The 20,617-nt window shown below is 31.2% G+C and overlaps 1 protein-coding gene and 1 long non-coding RNA gene across 6 annotated transcripts in view; one reads left to right on the top strand and one right to left on the bottom strand.

The window, feature by feature from the left end:
• LOC129805238 (serine/threonine-protein phosphatase 6 regulatory ankyrin repeat subunit A) overlaps window positions 1–16,852 on the bottom strand; it is a 33,594-nt gene extending 16,742 nt beyond the window's left edge. For all 4 annotated transcript variants that reach the window (XM_055853014.1, XM_055853015.1, XM_055853016.1 and 1 more), the window contains exons 1-3: window positions 15,370–16,852; window positions 12,014–12,115; window positions 1,644–1,745 (exon numbers count right to left, since the gene is read on the bottom strand). In XM_055853014.1, coding sequence (XP_055708989.1) covers window positions 1,644–1,745; window positions 12,014–12,115; window positions 15,370–15,732 — 567 coding nt within the window. In that variant the 5' untranslated portion in view covers window positions 15,733–16,852. The remainder of the gene's footprint in view (window positions 1–1,643; window positions 1,746–12,013; window positions 12,116–15,369) is intronic.
• The window catches only part of LOC129805240 (uncharacterized), a 142,599-nt gene extending 124,373 nt beyond the window's left edge, over window positions 1–18,226 (top strand). Inside the window, exons 4-5 of one of the 2 annotated variants that reach the window (XR_008752065.1) lie at window positions 1,566–1,705; window positions 18,180–18,226. This is a non-coding gene — a long non-coding RNA (uncharacterized LOC129805240). Of the gene's footprint in view, window positions 1–1,565; window positions 1,783–18,179 lie in introns of those variants that run through there. The other variant, XR_008752064.1, reaches the window with a different exon arrangement.
• Window positions 18,227–20,617: the final 2,391 nt, after the last annotated feature.

The raw sequence follows: 20,617 nt of genomic DNA, 5'->3' as shown, positions 1-20,617 counted from the left end.
GAAATTTTGTCTTTTTGATAGTATCGACCGTATCGACTGTCGATTCTGAAATTTTTAAATGACAGTTACACTTTTATGGGTGATACGAGTTTTTATCAACCGTCACATTCTTTTAAGATCACAATAAGAGGTTTAGCAATGTTAAGGGGAAGTGGGGCACCTTTAAAATTTGGATTATTCTCCTATGTTTAAGTGGAGCTAAGTCATATTATAGTGTAATTAAGCTTCTCAATCTATTAAAATATTGCACTTTTACATGCTTAAGAATTTAAATTAAAATCAAAATTTATTATTTTGAAAAAAAAATAGAGAAAATGTAGTGCTTTCCAGTCTATTTGACCAACATAACCTCTTAAAAGACGGTTTGCTTTGGAAATTGATCTACTAAATATTGAAAAATCGCCGTATAACTTAATTTTCTTTATTACTGACTACTTTCGCATTGGTATCAAAACTTCAGAGCAAAACGGTGGAAAACTCTTTTATTAGTTATAAGAACTAAAAGTAACATCTTGAAAACATCTAACTTGTTCCGATTTTTGAGATTCAAATCCTTTATGACAGCTCAATCTTTAAAGGTTGCACTGAATTATTTAAACGTAAGTAGTAAAGTCTTAATTAATTCCATAAAATAACAAACAATTAAAATTTCACATTTTGTTACAGCTTTCACGTGTTCCTTGCTACAAATTCTTAAGTATTAAATTTTATCATTAACAAAAAAAATTATTTCCATTGAATAAAATAGTTTACTGATCAAATATTTTGTTTACGTTATTATTCAATTGGTTTTGCAATCCGAAGAAATGGGTTGATTATGCTCATCAATAAATATTAATGATAATTTTATGATTGAATGACATTGAAGGAGGAAAATATTTTATTGTTCCTTGTGTATATGGATTAACTTGATGACTTAATGAAATTTTTTATACGAAAGGGGTAATTACTGGTGCATTTCCAAAGGAAAAGAAATATTAAATTTACCTTCAAAATTAATTAAATTTAATACTTTACTAGTTTGGCTTTATTTAATCGTGATAGTCACAGAGAGCAAAATTTGTATGTTTCTGCGTTAGAATCCAAGATATCAACTAAATTATATTTGAATTCTTGGGGTGTGCAGAGGTGTTCTTTATTGATAGAGATATGAAGGTAACGTGTGAATATGTAAAAATATATTCCTTTGCAAAAAAAAAGTCTTCATATTATATACAGCTACTACAGACATCTATGTTGATATATATATTTATCACTCATTGTTTACTTCAAATATTAAGTGCCATGGAATATTTTCTCAATAATAGTCATCGTAAATTTATCGAAATCCTTCACGATACAATTTGACTTTATGAATTCCTCACTGTCAGTGCATTGAAAACAGGAGGTACGCTCTAAGAAAATGGTAAAAATAGGTCAAAAATCTTATCATTATCGAATAAATAAGTAAAACCTTTGGGGTGTTACTAAGGTGTCACGCGTTGTTAGCAAATATATCTTTCATATATTCACTAAATCTTAATATAACTATATATATTGGAGTGTGATTTCTTTTTATATTGCAGACACTGATATACTTTGGTGAATCTATACTTGGCATTTGGATGTACAAATGGAAGAGAAAATATAGTGCAAAAACTTACTCCTCCTGTTGAGAATGGATCAACACCACGTTTGTTCAGCAGTAGTTTAACAACATCCTCACGTGAGTACATAGCAGCAATATGCAGAACATTGTAATTATCCTAGATGAATAGACAGAATAAAAAAAGGGAATTAGAACAAGAGAGATATTTGCACGCAAATCCTTAAAAAGAAGAAAACGTCATAATTAATGTTATACAATATAAAAATAATTAAAATTGCCCATTATCGTGACATTGTGTCATTATTTAATTAGTAAAGTGTTTGTGTCGCTTCCAGCAAATGTGTGACAATTCACATTACAAGAAGTCATATTAAATTTTAATGAGATCATGTGATGATAAGTTGAGGACTCACTCTGCACCACCTACTTAACATGACAAACTTAGGGGGTGTCTTGGCAAATTGCAGGACTCAAGGTTTGAGGCTCATAATTTTTTCAAGAACACTTGCTATACAATTTTCTACGTGATTGAAACATTAAAGTCAGAGGTAAAGATTGCATTATTTTTTTTAGAGATTGAGGAATTGGAATGCTTAAAAGTTCGCAACCGAAATGAAACGGAGAACAATGCATAATTTGAAAGATGATTTTAATGCCATTGGAAAGCATGAACGTACTTTCCTCTATATCGAACCTTCTATGCAGTTCGAACAATATAAGTTATTTCTAATTTATTATCACGTTCTGTAATATATTTCTTGAATTACCTAAAACTGATTTGGTCAGAGTCATACTACATAAAGTCAATTTTCATCTATTTTGATCTTTATATTTTTCTCCTTTGCTTCTTGAGCTCGCGCCCACCTTTCAAAGCCACACCATTAGCCTAATTATATGTGAAAATCGGTGAACCACATGGAGAAACATGCAATTTCCGTATGCCAGACTTTTCCTCTCTAACCAAATGCACCACATCCATTTGGCTATACAGTGTGATGGAGGGCACACCAGAATAAAATTGATAGGTGCTGATAATCCTATGGTAGTAAGGATTCTTTGCAGTCAACGTCAGACTTGTTAGAACTTTTGGTATAAAGCATCGTGTCAATTAAACTAAAACCTTCAGTTTTAGGGTTCATAAGATTTTAAAAATTGGATTAATTAAAAATATCCTTTTGACAAAATTTTAGTAAATGGAGTTACAGACTTCTCTTTAGAATTTTTAAAATTTTTAAAAGAAAACTTCAGAAAATGAAGTTAAAATATTATACATTTATATGCCTATAATCTCAAATTATTTTTTTTATGTTGAAAAAAAAAAGATGTTAATAAAATATACTGTTTATTTTAGTCTGCGTGACCCACGTAACCCCTTAACCTTGATCCTACCTATGACAAATTAACGAAGTTTAAAAATGCGTTCTCAAGATCTTCCGGTCTTCGTCTGCATTTATTCCTTTTAAAAACCGTAAGTAAAAGAAGATGTACTGTACAATTGTTATAAGAGTTAAAGAAAAACATATCATCCCTCTGGGAAAGACACATTAGTAAAGTGGTCTTGAGACTAGAGATTTAGCCCTGTTTCTTGGTGGTCACAAAATCTCAAATATCCACCAATTTTATTTCTTTTTCAGAATCCAATATATCATTTGTCCTTAAAAATCTTTATTGATAAATTAGAGTAGTCCGTATAATACGGATTTCAGACCTAAAGCTTAGCCATATGGCTTAACTGCTATAATTTATTATCAGTCAAGATTTTTTTTAATTACTTAAAATTGAATTAATAAGGGCAAATGTTCTATTAGATTCTGAAGCACCAATTAAATTGGTTTCTATTTAAAATTTTGAGACCTTCGGGAACTGGGCTGATCCTCGAGTCTGAAGACCACTTAAGAGTTAAAAGCTCTAGAGGGAAAAGTAAATCTTTTACTCTGATGAAGCATGGAAGAGCTAAAGAGAGAACAAATTTTCCATCCGATCCCAAAGTCAGGAGGTTTAAAAGAACACTCTGACCGTTTTTTATACGGATTTAAATGCCTTACGGGCTGTAACATCGAGAAAGCTTAATATGGAAAGCTTTCAAATTTTAATGATGACAGAATTCATAAGATTTCTTTCTTTATGGCGCTGGCACACCTTTTCAATTGAATAAAATTCAATCGATTGAAATTTCACCTCTTACTCTTTCAAACTAAAATAAGATATGTTTATCTCTTTCTGTCAAATGAAAATTGAAATTTCAATTTCAAATTTTATTTGAGAGAAAGAGATAAACATATCTTATTTTAGTCTGAAAGAGTGAGAGGTAAAATTTCAAACGATTGAATTTTACTCAACTGAAAAGGTGTGCCAGCGCCATCATAAACGATTGTGTTTTAGATTCTAATTGTTATTCAATTTTATGTCTAAGAATGTAGATTATTCTAAAGGTAACGCATTCCTTTATATCTGTCTGCATACTTTTATCATGTTTTTCGAGTTTTGCTCAACTATTTCAGGATTTCTTGGAAGATTTCTAAGATTTCTGAATTTTCGCTATACAATTTCCGGACAATTATAATGGATTTTTTTTTCATGTAAATAACACCAAAAATCCAACAAAATCCAAATTTTCTTCGCCGCACAAAAGCTGTGATTATAAAGCATTTAAGTTAGAACAGCCAAGAATAGAGTACTATCAAACCAAACACTTTCTCAACCATGTGAAGTGTTGTATTTTTCAAATGAAGAAATAGTTGGTAGGGCAGACATTCAGAATTTACCGCGATAGTCAGAATTTTAATTAAAAAAGTTGCAATTTATTGGAGACAGCAGCAAGTTGTTGGCTTATTTTATTTGGTATGGGCAAGAACGGAAAGAGAAAATTTATACCATTCATAGACAGGAAAAGTACCGCCATGGTAGTAGAGTTGGGTGCTTGATAGAGTGATATATGTAATTTTCTTCTTCTCAGAAATTTTTATCCTTATAGAGAAAAGGGACGAAAAAGTGCAAATTCATCATCGAGCATTTTTCAACAACTCATAAAAGTAACTAATTAAAATCGCATTTATACCAACGCGCACCAATATCCCCAATGAGGGGTAGGTTAATGGAATTTTTGGTGAGTGTTAGATTTTCATCATAGAAATATTTAGGCTTTTGCTCATGGGTTCCTTTCCTTTGTCTAATGTTTTTCTCTCCTTATGTGTTTTTTTTTGGGTGATTTATCAAAAATTACAGGCGATAAATTGGAAAATTTTCTATGTTTCCACATCATTTGTAATCATTCTTAAGAGTCTTTTCTCATAACAATTCATTGGGAAAATCCAAAAAATGCGTAATGAAAATTTTCTCTGACAAAAGAAGCAATTTATTTGTGTTCTTTGTTCCCTGAAAATTATGTACTGATCCGAATTGAGCCTTGAACCAAGCTCTAAATGAGTTTCTTTTGCTTTTTTGCAAAATAGAAGTTTTGGAATGAAGTTCTATACAAAAAGTAAATTTTCCAATTAAGAATTTATTTATCTCCGATTATTTGTGCTATATGAAAATATTCATTGATGGACAACATCAATTTACTGCAATAAAGTTCGTGTAAAATAAAAGCTCTATTATATGTTGTAGTGATGCTTCAATGACGGTTAACCTTCACCTGCCCAGTTAATTAATTTGAAAATGAGTGCAATATAATTTTCCTGTTGTTTTTTCATGAACCTCGGGACATGAGAGGTGCTAAGGGAGTCCTCTCTGAACTCATTCACGATGGCCTTTGCGTTATCAGGAGTGATTTTTTATGTGTGTGAAAGCTCCTTGGAGGTCACACTTCCACGATGTGGAGGTAACCTTCTCAATTATTGGTATTTATGTATATTTTCCATATATTAATTTCCTCCTGCGAAGACAATTTTACGAGGCTTATTCTTTTTATTGCTCGAACTCCACAATGAGAATGATATGTACAATCCTTCTATTTTCGAAGCTTGGAAGTTTATGCTTTCTCCGGGGAATCATATTTTATCATAATATTGCAAATTTGACGTTTTGCTCAAAATACGTAATGCTATTTGTTTATTCATTCACTTGCTATGAGATGTAGAAGCTAAACGGTTAAAGATATCGGCTTGGGGTTTTCGGACAACCCCATGAGCTGGTGTAATCTGTAGTATGAAATTCACTTTGCACTGGTAAAAATAAATGAATTACCGAGAATCCTTTAAAAGTGTAGTTTTTGTGATGGAAAAGTCATCTTTTGTGTTCTCTCAGATGAGAAAAATTATGAAATGTGCATACAAATATGATTCAATTCAATTCAATTCAATTTATTAATATTTCATAGGACAATTTGTCCTCTGTACAAGGAAAATACAAAAAAATGATCCAATTTGACCCTTTTTATTTTTACCAGTTCACTCAACCGACTCGATTTATTGTGTGATTGGAGATACGCTCATGTAATATCGTATGATCAATATCTACCATAAACCGCTATACCTTCCTGTTCCGAAATCCTGAACAATTTATTATTTCATTGTGATAATTTTGTGTGTCCTACATAAAATTATAACAGTTTTACTAATAATTATGTGAAGTTCAGCAATATACATAACAGAACATTTATATTAAGAAGAACTAATATTGAAATCTTGCTTATTTATGAAGGAGTATATAATACAATTATAACTTTTCCGTTTTTAGACTGTAGAATGGAACTTATAGAATTCGAGCATTCCGCAAAGAGTGACTTACTTTTACTTTTGTCGCTCTTAATTCTTATGGGCTTTTGCAAAGGCATCACTCTATATAAGATCATTTGGATAGGTAAGGGTTAATTACGAGGAGTCTAATGAAATTTTATTTGATATTTAATAGGCACTCTCCTTAGGTGCGAGCACCAATTGAATTGGCCGAAATGGGTGAATCATTTAAGTTCTATGGAAATTCATTGGTGATGAATATCAAATATGGGTTAATTTCATGATAATTTATTCAGAAGAACTTGCGACTGATGAAAATCTCACTTCTTCTGTATCATAATTTCCGCGAATATACAACACTTTCTTTTATACTTCATTCACTTTGTACAAGAGAAAAGGTGGTTAGGGGTTAGTATGATGAGATTCAGATTTCTTATACATAGATCATATGGCAAGATAGCATACCTCTGGCGCATAAGAATTGGTCTGTTTTACTTTTTCTTTAAATACTCGTTTACGGACAGGAGAAAGAAAATGGAAACGTATGAAAAAGAAATTGAATGAAGTTATGAAAATTATTTCCCTCCAACTTCAATTCTAATTCTCACCCCCTTGGCCGCACTTGGTCGACGGTCAAGTCTTGAGATTTACAGCAAAGATATGCCTCTTGACTTTCTTTTCGTGTGTGTATTTTCTCACTATTCGGTGCGGGGGTTCATGAAATTGAGGTCAGGGTCTATACCGGCGAGGCTGGTCAAGAAAAAAGAATAAAAGAAAGTCTATTGAAAAAAAAAAGTGTACTGAAAAATATATATTAGCCCGTAGTGGTTACAACATATTCCCGCGTGAGCATGAGAAAGGGATAAAGCTTTAAGGATATTGCCAACAATTGCTTCATGTAATGCACTTTAAACTCCTACCACCTTTGAGATGGTTTTGTTTTCTAGGAAAATTCTATGCTAAGCTCCTCCTAAATTGTGGAGTGTGTGATATCTTGTGAGTCTGATGAATGTATGGGTATCATTTGTTAAATTTCTGGGTCAATGTGTCGTAAAGTTAATATTAAAATGTGTAGTGTTTTTCATGTGACGTAGCCAAAAACCCCCATTTCAAGTTCTTTTGTCCCCTATTCAACGATTTTCTTTTTCATACACAGAGAAAAATTTTGAGTTAGAAAAAATTAAGAAACGTGGTTTTGAATCAAGAGTACAAGAATTTCAAACTATTTTCCCCTATAATTGAGATATTTTGCGCTTGAATTTCTCTAAAAGAGTATGATAGTTTAAAAAATAGAATAAATTGTGCTTAATAATAGGAGAACAGTGGGTTTGAATTTAGCGAATCGCAGTTTTGAACACTGATAGAGCATACAGAAGTTTCAAAGTTAGAAGGTCATTGTTTTGATTTTAGAGTATAGAGGATTCGAGTTAAGACTATTGTGGTTTTGATTTTAGCGAAATCATGGTTTCAAAATAAGAGTATAGTAGTTTTGAATTCTATTAGACTATTATGGTCTTGATTTTAGAGTATCATGGCTTTGATTTTAGAGTATCATGGCTTTGATTTTAGAGTATTGTGGTTTTGATTTTAGAGTATTGTGGTCTTAATTTTAGAGTATTGTTGTTTTGATTTTAGGAACTAATGGTTTTGATTTTAGAAACTTATGGGTTTGATTTTAGAAACTTATGGGTTTGATTTTAGAAACTTATGGGTTTGATTTTAGAAACTCATGGTTTTGATTTTAGAGTATTGTGGTTCTAATTTTAGAGTATTGTGGTTTTGATTTTAGAGCATTGTGGTTTTTATTTTAGAAACTTATGGTTTTGATTTTAGAAACTTATGGGTTTGATTTTAGAAACTTATGGGTTTGATTTTAGAAACTTATGGGTTTGATTTTAGAAACTCATGGGTTTGATTTTAGAGTATTGTGGTTTTAATTTTAGAGTATTGTGGTTTTGATTTTAGAGTATTGTGGTTTTGATTTTAGAAACTTATGGTTTTGATTTTAGAAACTTATGGGTTTGATTTTAGAAACTTATGGTTTTGATTTTAGAGTATCATGGTTTTGATTTTAGAGTATTGTGGTTTTGATTTTAGAAACTCATGGGTTTGATTTTAGAAACTTATGGTTTTGATTTTAGAGTATTGTGGTTTTAATTTTAGAGTATTGTGGTTTTGATTTTAGAAACTTATGGTTTTGATTTTAGAGTATCATGGTTTTGATTTTAGAAACTTATGGGTTTGATTTTAGAAACGTATGGTTTTGATTTTAGAGTATCATGGTTTTGATTTTAGAAACTTATGGGTTTGATTTTAGAAACTTATGGTTTTGATTTTAGACTATTGTGGTTTTGATTTTAGAAACTTATGGGTTTGATTTTAGAAACTTATGGGTTTGATTTTAGAAACTTATGGTTTTGATTTTAGAGTATCATGGTTTTGATTTTAGAGTATTGTGGTTTTGATTTTAGAAACTCATGGGTTTGATTTTAGAAACTTATGGTTTTGATTTTAGAGTATTGTGGTTTTAATTTTAGAGTATTGTGGTTTTGATTTTAGAAACTTATGGTTTTGATTTTAGAGTATCATGGTTTTGATTTTAGAAACTTATGGGTTTGATTTTAGAAACGTATGGTTTTGATTTTAGAGTATCATGGTTTTGATTTTAGAAACTTATGGGTTTGATTTTAGAAACTTATGGTTTTGATTTTAGACTATTGTGGTTTTGATTTTAGAAACTTATGGGTTTCATTTTAGAAACATATGGGTTTGATTTTAGAAACTTATGGTTTTGATTTTAGAGTATCATGGTTTTGATTTTAGAGTATTGTGGTTTTAATTTTAGAGTATTGTGGTTTTGATTTTAGAGTACGGTGGTTTTGATTTTAGAGTATTGTGGTTTTGATTTTAGAAACTTATGGGTTTGATTTTAGAAACTTATGGGTTTGATGTTAGAGTATTGTGGTTTTGGTTTTAGAGTATTGTCGTTTTGATTTTAGAAACTTATGGTTTTGATTTTAGAGTATCATGGTTTTTATTTTAGAGTATTGAGGATTTGATTTTAGAGTTTCATGGTTTTGACTTTAAACTCTAAAATCAAAATCATGATACTCTAAAATCAAAACCATGGTACTCTAAAATCAAAACCACAATACTCTAAAATCAAAACCATGATACTCTAAAATCAAAACCATAAGTTTCTAAAATCAAAACCATGACACTCTAAAATCAAAACCGCGATACTCTAAAATCAAAACCATAAGTTTCTAAAATCAAACCCATAAGTTTCTAAAATCAAAACCACAATACTCTAAAATCAAAACCATAAGTTTCTAAAATCAAACCCATAAGTTTCTAAAATCAAACCCATAAGTTTCTAAAATCAAAACCATAAGTTTCTAAAATCAAACCCATAAGTTTCTAAAATTAAAACCACAATACTCTAAAATCAAAACCATAAGTTTCTAAAATCAAAACCACAATACTCTAAAATCAAAACCACAATACTCTAAAATTAAAACCACAATACTCTAAAATCAAACCCATAAGTTTCTAAAATCAAACCCATAATTTTCTAAAATCAAAACCACAATACTCTAAAGTCAAAACCACAATACTCTAAAATCAAAACCATGATACTCTAAAATCAAAACCATTTTTGCTACAAATTCAAAACTATTTTTCTCTAAATTTAAGAGTAAAAGAGTCTAGATTCAAAGATACTGAATTTCAAAACCATCGTACTCTAAAATTTAAGAAAATGCTCTTATAGAAATTTTTTCTTAATTTAAGCAAAATTTAAGCAAAAAATTGCTTGGAGCAAAATCGAAGCCTTATTTAGAGTATTTTTTTCTTGAATCTAGAGGGTAATTTTTCTCTGTGTACCCTGAGAAAAAATCTATGTCAGCTGATGATGAATTCAATTGTTGAACGAACATATTTTGCGACGTTTTTGCATTTATCCTTATCTAAAATTTAAGATGTACTAAAGATAATCATTTTTTTGACACTTTTCCTTTCAGTTTGAATTTACCTAACGACTTTGTATATATTTCACAAAAGATAATTTATGAGGAAAATTATTTTTACTATTTTACGGCAAAAATTTAAATACTAATTCACCTAAATTAAAGTTTTAAATACAGTTCTAAATTTGAACTCTTAAGTTTTTTACATGTATTTGAATATTTAATTCTATAAAAAGTTTTACTTCCATTACGTTCTCTTATTGGTTAAAGCTTTAAAATTCTTCCCAATAACGCAAGTTTTTATAATAATCAAACAATAATGTGCTCTAAAAAGAGAAATTAAAATCTATTTAAAAGTTGTTAAAGCAGAGAAATTTAAAAAGAATAAAAAAACATAAAAAAAATCTAATGAGAATATGCACCTAAAAGAGTATTCAGAGTAAAACCCTCGATAGCCAAAATTCCAAGCAAAAATTCCGAACGTCAATATTCGAAATGGAACAAAATCCTGAAAAGTCAAATTCCGAAAAGCCAAATAAATTCCTGAACGCAAAAATCCAGAATTTTTAAAAGTGTCATAGGTATTATCACGATACCACTCGCGCTTGCTGGAGGAAAAAGGGAATTTTCAGTATTTTGGGAAATTATTTTACACATCATCCTCCGTATAATTTCATCCCTTTCAGGATTTTGACTCTTTTAGGATTCAGGCTTTCGTAATTCTGGCGCTCGGAATTTGGCTCTTCGGGATTTCGAATCATTCGAGATTTTGTTTCTTCACAATTTTGGTTTTCGTATTTGGCCGGTACCGACCTAGAGGTAGACTGGTTCAATTAATTTTTAAAAATAAAACGGATATAGGTTATCTATGAGTTCTTTTTTTTCAATTTCACTTTAAATAGTAAATCAAATGCGCAAGAAAAGTTATAAAAAGTGTACTTATTTTTATAAAAACATTATAATAAAAAACTAGAAACAAGAAAAAACTAGAAAACTAGAAGAAAATAGAATAAAAATACTTAATTTATAATTTTTATAATATTTATAAGTTCATTCCTATACAGTCTCATTATTTTGTTATCCTATGTAGGGGTAAATGGAATACCTTTGAATTGTGGTACCTTTGCAATATGACGTTTTTCATATTTTTAAAATGAAACTGAGCTTTGTCATAATATAATTTAGCTTCACAATTGGTTTAATTTTAGGAAAATTTTATAAAATTAAAATTCACATCCCTTTCTTTTTCCGACGTTTTGCATATGACTATCCAATTCTTTTAAATTGACACTATTGTTCTTCTTTTGAACAAGAAATTCAATTTAGTTCGTTTAATCTAATTAATTTTTTTTTAATGCCAAAAAGTAAGATAAACGCAAATCCCAGACCCGAAAGAATTAAGATTCGCAAATTTGCTCTTCAATATGATTTCACGGAAAATGTTAGTCTATGCTTCAAATTGTCGCTAGAATAACGTCAAGGTCAAATTAAGGAAAAACGCATAAGTTTGTAGTAGAGAATTCGAAGACCTTTCTAATGGTGCTATGCTATTCAAAAATATTTGTACTCTTTGTTTAATTATTCAATAAAAAATATCTTTATAAAAAGAAATAGTAGATCTACGAAGCAGCCATTTTGTTTTTGCGAAAGTCGAAATACATATAAGTTCAGCGACATTTAGGTACATATATCGGTACCAGTCGAGTATTTTTTTATTAAATATAACAACGATAACAAATAACCCAATGTTAGTCGACTTAAAATATTTAAATACTCACGTTATTTCTGGCTCCAACATCTGAACCCAAATCGATCAAACGATCCAAGATCGACGTACGATTGTCCTTAACTGCCATCATCAACGGTGTCATTCCAGTCGTCTACGCAAAAATAAATATATTAGTAATTATTTTTGTGCTGAATTTAAATTTTCTGTTAAGTTAAAAATATTTGTCCTTTTCTCTATTTATCGCGTCACTGTAAATCCGAGCAACGCAATCTCAGAAAAATCAATAAATTTTGGTTGAATACATTTCCTTTATATGCAATATTGAAATTGCTAAAATAAATAATTTCGCAAGAAAAGTCTTAATTAAAAGAAAATATGTTTTAATAGCTAAATTTTTATGTTTTTTTTTATATGTTATTTTAGTTAGGAAAAACCGCAAATCAATAAAAAATAAAACATTTTATTTGAAAATGTTTTCAAGAGATGACGTTTGATAAGGATGTATGAAAGGATTGTTGGTTATTGTAGTTATTTTCTTGTGCGATTAAAAATAGGCCGTTGTGCTGCAAAGACACGCTCTCCTTATTGCAATTAAAACCACTGTCGCAATTATGGTAGCATATAAAGCTAAAAGTCACGTGTTGCAATTACACCTTTGAACAAAAGGTGTAGATTTTTTTCTTTAACTTTCCTAGTATAAAATCTAATTTTACTTCATCACCACACGTCCATTGGATTTAAAAGTAAGAATAATGTTGTTTTATTTTTGTGGTGTGAGTGTTCCAAAGGAATTTGACATTTTCGTGTTTCACAGGAAAAGAGTATTTATTTAATTACTTGGAAGATTTATTTTGGTGCAGTTTTCTTTTCTCACCCATTCTCAATATTTACTCAAAAATTATATGGTATATTGTATGAGATGTTGCACCGAGAAATGGTATTAAATATACCTGTTAATTATACATTTTATATCATGCAAGGAAAGTCCTTAGCATGAAAACTTTTTTTTTGCGTACGCCAAACACACCTTATTCTTTTTGCTAGGTGAAAACCTCTAAAAAATTGTAATCTTACGTGGATGTCAAAGATTGTTGCAAATGATTAAGGTAAATGGAGGAAAAGTTGCACAGAGCTTTATTATTAGCTTACGCACGAAAAAGGCATGACCTTCGCGAGTGTTTCCCTTAATTCTTATTTTACTACAAATCGCCTGTTATATACAGGACAGCGGGGTTTAATTAGATATGAATTTGTGTTATGACTTCAAAGAGCATTTCTTCCAAAAGCTTGAGAATTAAAATATAAGAAAAATTTAGTTCACTCGAGAAATTCGCAGATTTGAATGTTTCTTGGCTCTAGATAATCAGAGAATGGGGTAGAACAAATAAGATGTGATTGTGTAAGAATCACACCTAATATTTTATAGGATGTAATGTCTAATTATATGTGAATAATATCTAGGAATTTAAGGATGAGCCTATGTACAGGTCTCTGTGCGAAAATTATGAAACTTAAACTTAACTTTTTAGAATTTAATTTATTTCGATGAAAAAATTTGCTAAATTTTAATTAAAAATTCTTTAGGGGAAGGTTCCCATGCTTTATACGATCCCAAGGTTTATAATGACCAAATTTTTCCTAAAGCGGTCTTCAGACTAGCCCATTTTCCGAAAGTCTCGAAACCGCAAATAACAACCAATTTTGTTGGTTTTCCAGAATCGAATAGATCATTTGCCCATAATAGTCGAATCCTAAATTAAATTTTTCTAAAAAATCTTGACTAATAAGAAAGTAGATCTGTTAATCCATATTGCTAAACCTTAGGTCTGCAGCCCGTATGAGTTTCTCAATAAATGTGATTCAACGCACGCTTCTTTTAAAAACTATAGGAAAATGCCCAGTTTTCAAAATATATTGTGGAGTTACATTTATTCAAAAGCACAGGAAAAAATTTAGTCATTACGAAGCTTGGGATCGTACGAAGCATGAGAACTTTCCCCTAGTAGATAAAAGTTCCATCTTGAATTTAAACTTGTCGTTTATATCTATTTTTTCGGCACAATCATTTCCCTATTCAAAGTCGGAAAGCTTTCAAAATTTCTTTTACGAATTCATCGTTAAGTAAACCAAATTAACCAAATAAGGCAGAGGTGTGTGCAAGAAACCGTTGAAACCGAATTAACGTCAAAATAAGTTTGTTATAGTAGCGTTTTGACCATTGACGTACATGGTTCATTTGACGTTAATTCGCTTTCAACGGTTTCTTGCACACCTCTGAAATAAGGGATAGCAAATCGTCCTATGCTTTGCGAAATGCTCGAATTCGTGATTAAGGTGCTATAAGCTATACCTCGAAAGTACTTTCGAATCATATACCATTTACAAGTTTATAACCGATTTAAACCGAATTAGAAATCAATAGAAAGATTGCCCAAAATAGCTTAGGAGTAATATAATTGAATTTCGAATAAAAATCAGTTATCGGTTCATAACCTGTTCATTACCTGTTCATTATCCGTTTATAACCAATTGGAATTAGTTCAGAATTGTCAGGAATTCCAAGACCTTTCCAACGAACCCAAATAAAATACAATTGCGCTCTCTAGAGCCTTTTTCCTCTTATAAGAGCAAAATGTCCATCTGGGTAATTTATTTATATTTACTTATACTTGATTATATGAGTTGGCATATAATGGTCTGTGATCAAGGGTTTCTGCCATTTATCTAGTGAGGTCGGTTCTGGTAAATCATCTTCTTTTTTTTTCAGAGTAAAAATATCCCATTGAATTCTATCCAGGTTTATTTTTGCATTTTTTTTGCATAAATTTGTCAACTAGTTATAATACGTAAAAAATAAATAAAAAACATGAAATACTTTGCTTTTCGAAATAGAAAATCTTCCAGACTTTCTGATTTAGCCGAGATTAATTTTAGGAGATTATAACAGATAATAACTAGTTTTTATCTCAGGATTAAACCATCAAGGGAGATTATCCAAGACTCACTGGTCTATAATGGGGATCATTTTGAGATACCTTCTTTACAATTGATCTCATCTGTTATACACTTCTAAAGAAAATTTTCTAATGTTCTTAAGAAAATTTCCCTAGACAATACAGGGAAAGCTTTCATTTGTTGAACTTTTAGCAGACAGCCATATAATTTCATCATCAAGAGTAACCTCACTCTCCCGTAATACTTCTCTGTTCTATTTAGAAATTGATTGCTGTTTTTTTCTATTTGTTTTATGCCTAGCAATAAAATTACTCAGCTGGGCGAGAATTACATTATGTATTTAATGTTAATGAGATTGCGGTGGTTTTAGAATTTTTGACTTTGCAATTTTTAGGTCGTTTATTCGTTTTTGGTAGCCGAAAAAATTTTTATGATTTGGAATTTACTTACGGGATCCATGACGCCAGCCAATGGTGTTGTATTTGCGTCCTCCCCAGCGTTTGCGATGGACTTCTCCAGGGCCTTGAGGGTTTGCTCTACGGGTGTCCACTCGCCCTTGAGGGCAAGATTGAGTACCTTTGTCGCGGCATCTCTGGTGGAGGCTCCTGCACTTTGGGGCTTGGCAGGAGCATCTCCCTCACTACCCTTATCACGTTTATCACCATCTGACGCTGCATCCTCCTTCGAGGCATCAGCGTCTGGAGCCTTGGCCGTGGGGGCAGCAGCAGAGTCATCGTCGACTTTGGCTGCTGCTGCAGCCCTCTTGGCCGCCCCCTTTGGGCCACCACCCTTCTTTCCGCCCGGTTGTGACATTGTCAATGGAAAACTATGTTTTTCCGCGGCCTGATACTCAAAGTGTTTATGACTTTACATCATTTGCATAAAACAGCAAATATTTTAGCCTCGAACACCAACACGCGCTTTTTTCGTATGGATGTTGCCACATTTTTAATTCCTTGGCCACTTAATATATTTGCTGATAGGGGCTACTAAAGGGCTGATGGCTTCTGTTGTGGTATGCTTTTATTGGCGTTATTCTTGGTTGCGGTGCCATTTCCATCTAATTTCGGCAGGTATCCTTGAGGTTTGAATTCTACTAAATCCAAAGTGGATCACACACACACACCTATACTGATTTATTCGATAAAATCAATTCCTGAAGATTTTTTTTATTAAAAAAAAATTGAAAAACGCCTCCACAGAATGAAAATTAATCCAGAAAGCACTATCAAAAAGTTGATTTTTTCCTCACAATTTTTTTTAATTGTATAATTTGTTTTTACTAATTTTTCCACTAAAATATCTATTACACTTAATAAATTAAACACATTTTTTTCTGTATCTTTTCAATAATATTTCTTACGTAAAGTGAACTAGCGGTTATCACTTGAGATCGAAAATGTCCAACACAGATCAATTGGATTCTTCTAAAGAATTCATAATTTTTGAAAAAATTCCTTTGCACTTATTTCTTTATTTTGTAACACTTTGCAATATCCTTTCACAAATCCTTTTGCAATAATAGACTTATCCAAGAAAATTCCGGGCACTTGAAGTGGTTTTCTGGGTTGGTGGAAGGCAGATATATTCACTAAAGTTTCACAAATTGAAGAATTTTCCTTGAGTTGTGGTTTAAAGGCACTTTTTTCTAAATTCCACATAGGATATGCACAGTTTCAGGATTATTGAACAATTTTTTCGAGGATTTCCACTAGAAATTTTATAAACTACCACTGCGATGTAGAAAAAGATAGTTTAAGCTGCAGAATTAATCCCAAATCCTCAATGAAAGGGTTATATTTTGGTATAGAAAAGCAAAAAAAAAGACGAGAACACTTTGAAAAAGGAAACTAATGGAAGATTAAACTGAATTGTTGTATGGGAAAAAGGAGTGAAAAGTCCCCAGAGTTTTATCCACTTTGATACTTTTCACTTTGCTGCCTCAAAGTAATCTGAGGCTGGTGGAAATATGAACAAGGATTTTTGGACTCTTTGGTCTCTGATTTTTGCGCTGCTCAAGACATTACCAACTGGAACCAATACACACATTATGTGGAAAAGCCTGCGCACTTTCCATCACTAAGGGCTTTTCTTCTTCAGCAAATCCTCCTCCGGGAGTCCAAAGTCACTCACAGTTCTCTGGTTGTGGGCTTTCTCACTTACTCCTTGGCCAACATGGTAATTTCTTTGCACGTGTTCCCCAAGAAGGTGGAAAGGGAGCGTCTCAGGAATGCAGGACTCCACATATCGATTGCCTCACTTACAAAATGCACTGACCGCACCAGGTGAAACCCATTAATCTCCCTTTCTCCACCAAAGAACTCACCAAGAACTGACCACCTTCACACCACTGCTCCACTTTTCTGCAAATTTAGAACCAACGACGCCAAATGTAACGCAAAAAGCTCTTAGCGTGATATTCATGGTTGCCGAGTAAATTTCACTGTTGCTATTATTTTGTTTAATCGAAGAAAGTTTGTATCGGAAAAGGGGCTCTTCACCATAGAAAGGTATATTTCTCCTATTTTCCTCCTCATTTCACAACGGCTTTTCAGCCGGTAAACAACAAATTTTTAAGATGAAGACTTCCAGTCTTTCATTTCCAATGTGCTATATATAGTGCGGCAGCTTTTGAATGGAATGCAAAAGAAAAGAGAATGAGAAAAAGCTTTATTTTTTATTTCCGTTGTATACTGGGATTCTAATACCTTTCCACTGCGGTTTGTGTCTTTGCTAACATTATGGGGCCTTCACACGATGGATTCAAATATCAGCCGTTGAGTGTATTAATTATAACTCTCACCAGTCATAATTTTATCCTCTGCCGTTTATATGCTGTGCGTATGTCTTCTTCAAGAATACTTACAGTCGCTGCAAAAATAATAGGTTCGTCTGATTTTTTTTCATAAAAAATGCTGTCAATATAGTAAAGTTATTAAATTAAATACTATTGAATTATTTTTATTTTGGAATTATAATTAGTTGAACAATTTTTAATAAGAAATGGGAAATATAATATTTGTATTTTAAAAATCAACTTTTTAAATTTAAAACTTTAAACCTCCTTCAAGTAATAGTGTTGCGAACAATGTTTGTGAAAAAGTACAAGCCTTTACGATTTTTTTGTTGGTAACACACGTTACAAGCATTTCGTAAGGTGTCAGTAGGAATTTACAAACATTTACGAAGAATTTTGCGAAATATTTGTTTCTGTGGTGATAAATTTTCAAATGGTTATACTAAGTGTGATTCTTTTGCAGGTACTCTCATGGTATTACTCGCCGATTCAAACATCTTAGAACATGCACCATTTCTGTTAAATTGGTGAGTCAAATATAGTTTTTATTATCCTTATTGAACACCCTACAAAAATATTCCTCATTTAGAGAAAAAAAATGCTATGCTATACCCTTTAAATTGTGAGTATCTTGATAATTTCAAGCACCTGTGAGATCTCCTGGGAATTATTTTAAGAAAATAAGAAGTTTGACGCGTTAATAGCTTGAAATTTCAGTGAACTAGTTCTTTATTTTGGTCTTAGAATTTAAGTCTTTATTAAATACTATTTATAACCTGAATTTTTAACAGAATTGGAGTAGAGATTATCAGGTAGATCAAGCGGCACAAAAGAGCCTAGATGTTTAATCGCCTGCTAACTCATATACACTCCGTTTCTCAATCTATCTATGTAAATATTATTAATAAGGACTCATTAGAAAATTTTTTGTTATCTGTGAGTTGTAAATTTGTAAAAAAGCACTTATTCACCCTTATTTATATAATTTATCGCTCTTTGAAAATTACAAGGGGCTAATAAAGTTCTTTTTGCGATTTTGACTTTTTTGACTTTTATGCACTCATAAAAAAATCAATAAATTTTCAGATATTACAACACACTAAGAGTTTTTGCTGGTATTTTTCTAAATTTTACTCTTTTTCCAATTGATTTCGCAACTTTTTTTGTTTAGTAAAGGGGCACAAAATAGGTTTGTTAGGGGGAAGTGGGGCACCTTTGAAAATGGGGCACCTCTGAAATTGGGATTTTTCACCTATTTTTAAATATAATTAAGTCTTACCGTGATACAATTTAGCTTCTCAATCTGTTTATGCAACTAAATTATATCACGAGAAAGCTCAATTTTATTTAAAAATAGGTTTTCAAAGGTAAGCAAGTTGATCCTTTGTCATTGTTATTTCAGGAAAAATTGTCCATCATTTAGAATGACAGAGAGCCAATTCATAAGAAAAACATATTTTGAAAGACAAAAATACAAAAAAAAAATGTATATTATTGCTCAGATGAATAGAAAATTAAAAAAAAAAATCCTTTTTGTACAGGCATTAACTTTGGATAACTATTGCTCAAAATGAGTTAGCCAATTGTAATTTCCATAGAGCAATATTATGTAAAATTCATTTTTAATTCAATTTTTCACTCCAATTTTGAAAAAGATGTTTTACAAGATAAATTACCGTAAATCAAAATTTCATAGAGTTTTCAGATTCTCGATAGATTTGGTATTATGAAAATTATATGAAAATGTTTTAAATAGGGAAAGCTATCAGGCTTCGTACATATTCTGACTTCGAACATATTTTGTATATTTTTCCATACTTCTTTAGTTAATTTGACATTTTTTTTTTCAGGAAATGTGTGACTTAAGCCATACGTTGGTCAGATTCATTGAAGTAATCTTAAAGATTCCTTGATAAAGGAATTAGAGATACCATGTCTGATCGGTAAAGAGCATCTTTAAGTTCTAGAAATAAAGAAAGGAAGAAAAGTTTACGAACAGGGGGGGGGGGTGTCAAAGTTACTCGAAGCTCAATAAGTAAAGCTCAGTAAATTATCTAGAAGCATTCTAAAAAATCTGATAACACTGGTAAAAATAAAAGGGTCAAATTGACCCTTTTCGAAAGGATGGATCGTATTTGACCCTTTGAAAGGTTCACTTTTGTATCTCTTGAAATTTAGTGTGCACATTTATCACGAATAATCATGTTTTATTGTAAACTTATTACTGATATCATATTTCTCTCATCTGAGCGAACACCAAAGATCACTTTTTCATTGTTTTTTTATTCGTTTATTCCGGAATTAAATAGATGTCAAAACCGTGACCCTTTCGAAGGGTACCTGGTGACCCTTTCAAAGAGTCAAATATGATCCATCCTTTGGAAAAAGGTCAATTTGACCCTTTTATTTTTACCAGTGAAAGGTTTCTTTAGCTGAAAATTATTACCTAAGAAAGTGCTATATGCAAAGAATTGCCCTGTATAGCAACTTTTTCATTAGATTATCCTAATTTTGATAGATTTAGAAAGCTAACAAAATTATCTATTAACCTTTTGAATACTGCAATTAGGGTTTCTTAAATGGGAAAGTACTTAAATGCCAAAAGCAAAGAAGCGTCCGGGTATTATTTACTCTGCAAGCCTACGAAAGCAACGTTTTATTTTTAGTTTTATTTGAATGTGTGTGTTTTAGAGTTCCTATGCTAATGTTTTAATATTGATTAAAATCTATAAACGTAACCCAAATAGTTGTTATTTAAATTGTAGGTACTGTAAATATTTATTTCTATTTTATAAGTTTTGTTCAAGTTAAATGAATGTTAGTAATACGAAGTTAATCGGTTTTTGATTTAAAATTCTTTAATTTCTATCAATGTCATGACTGGATTTATTATTTTTGCGA

The sequence above is a fragment of the Phlebotomus papatasi genome, chromosome 3, assembly GCF_024763615.1.
Source record: "Phlebotomus papatasi isolate M1 chromosome 3, Ppap_2.1, whole genome shotgun sequence".
Taxonomy (NCBI): Eukaryota; Metazoa; Arthropoda; class Insecta; order Diptera; family Psychodidae; genus Phlebotomus; species Phlebotomus papatasi.
This window is presented reverse-complemented; position numbering and strand designations above follow the sequence as displayed.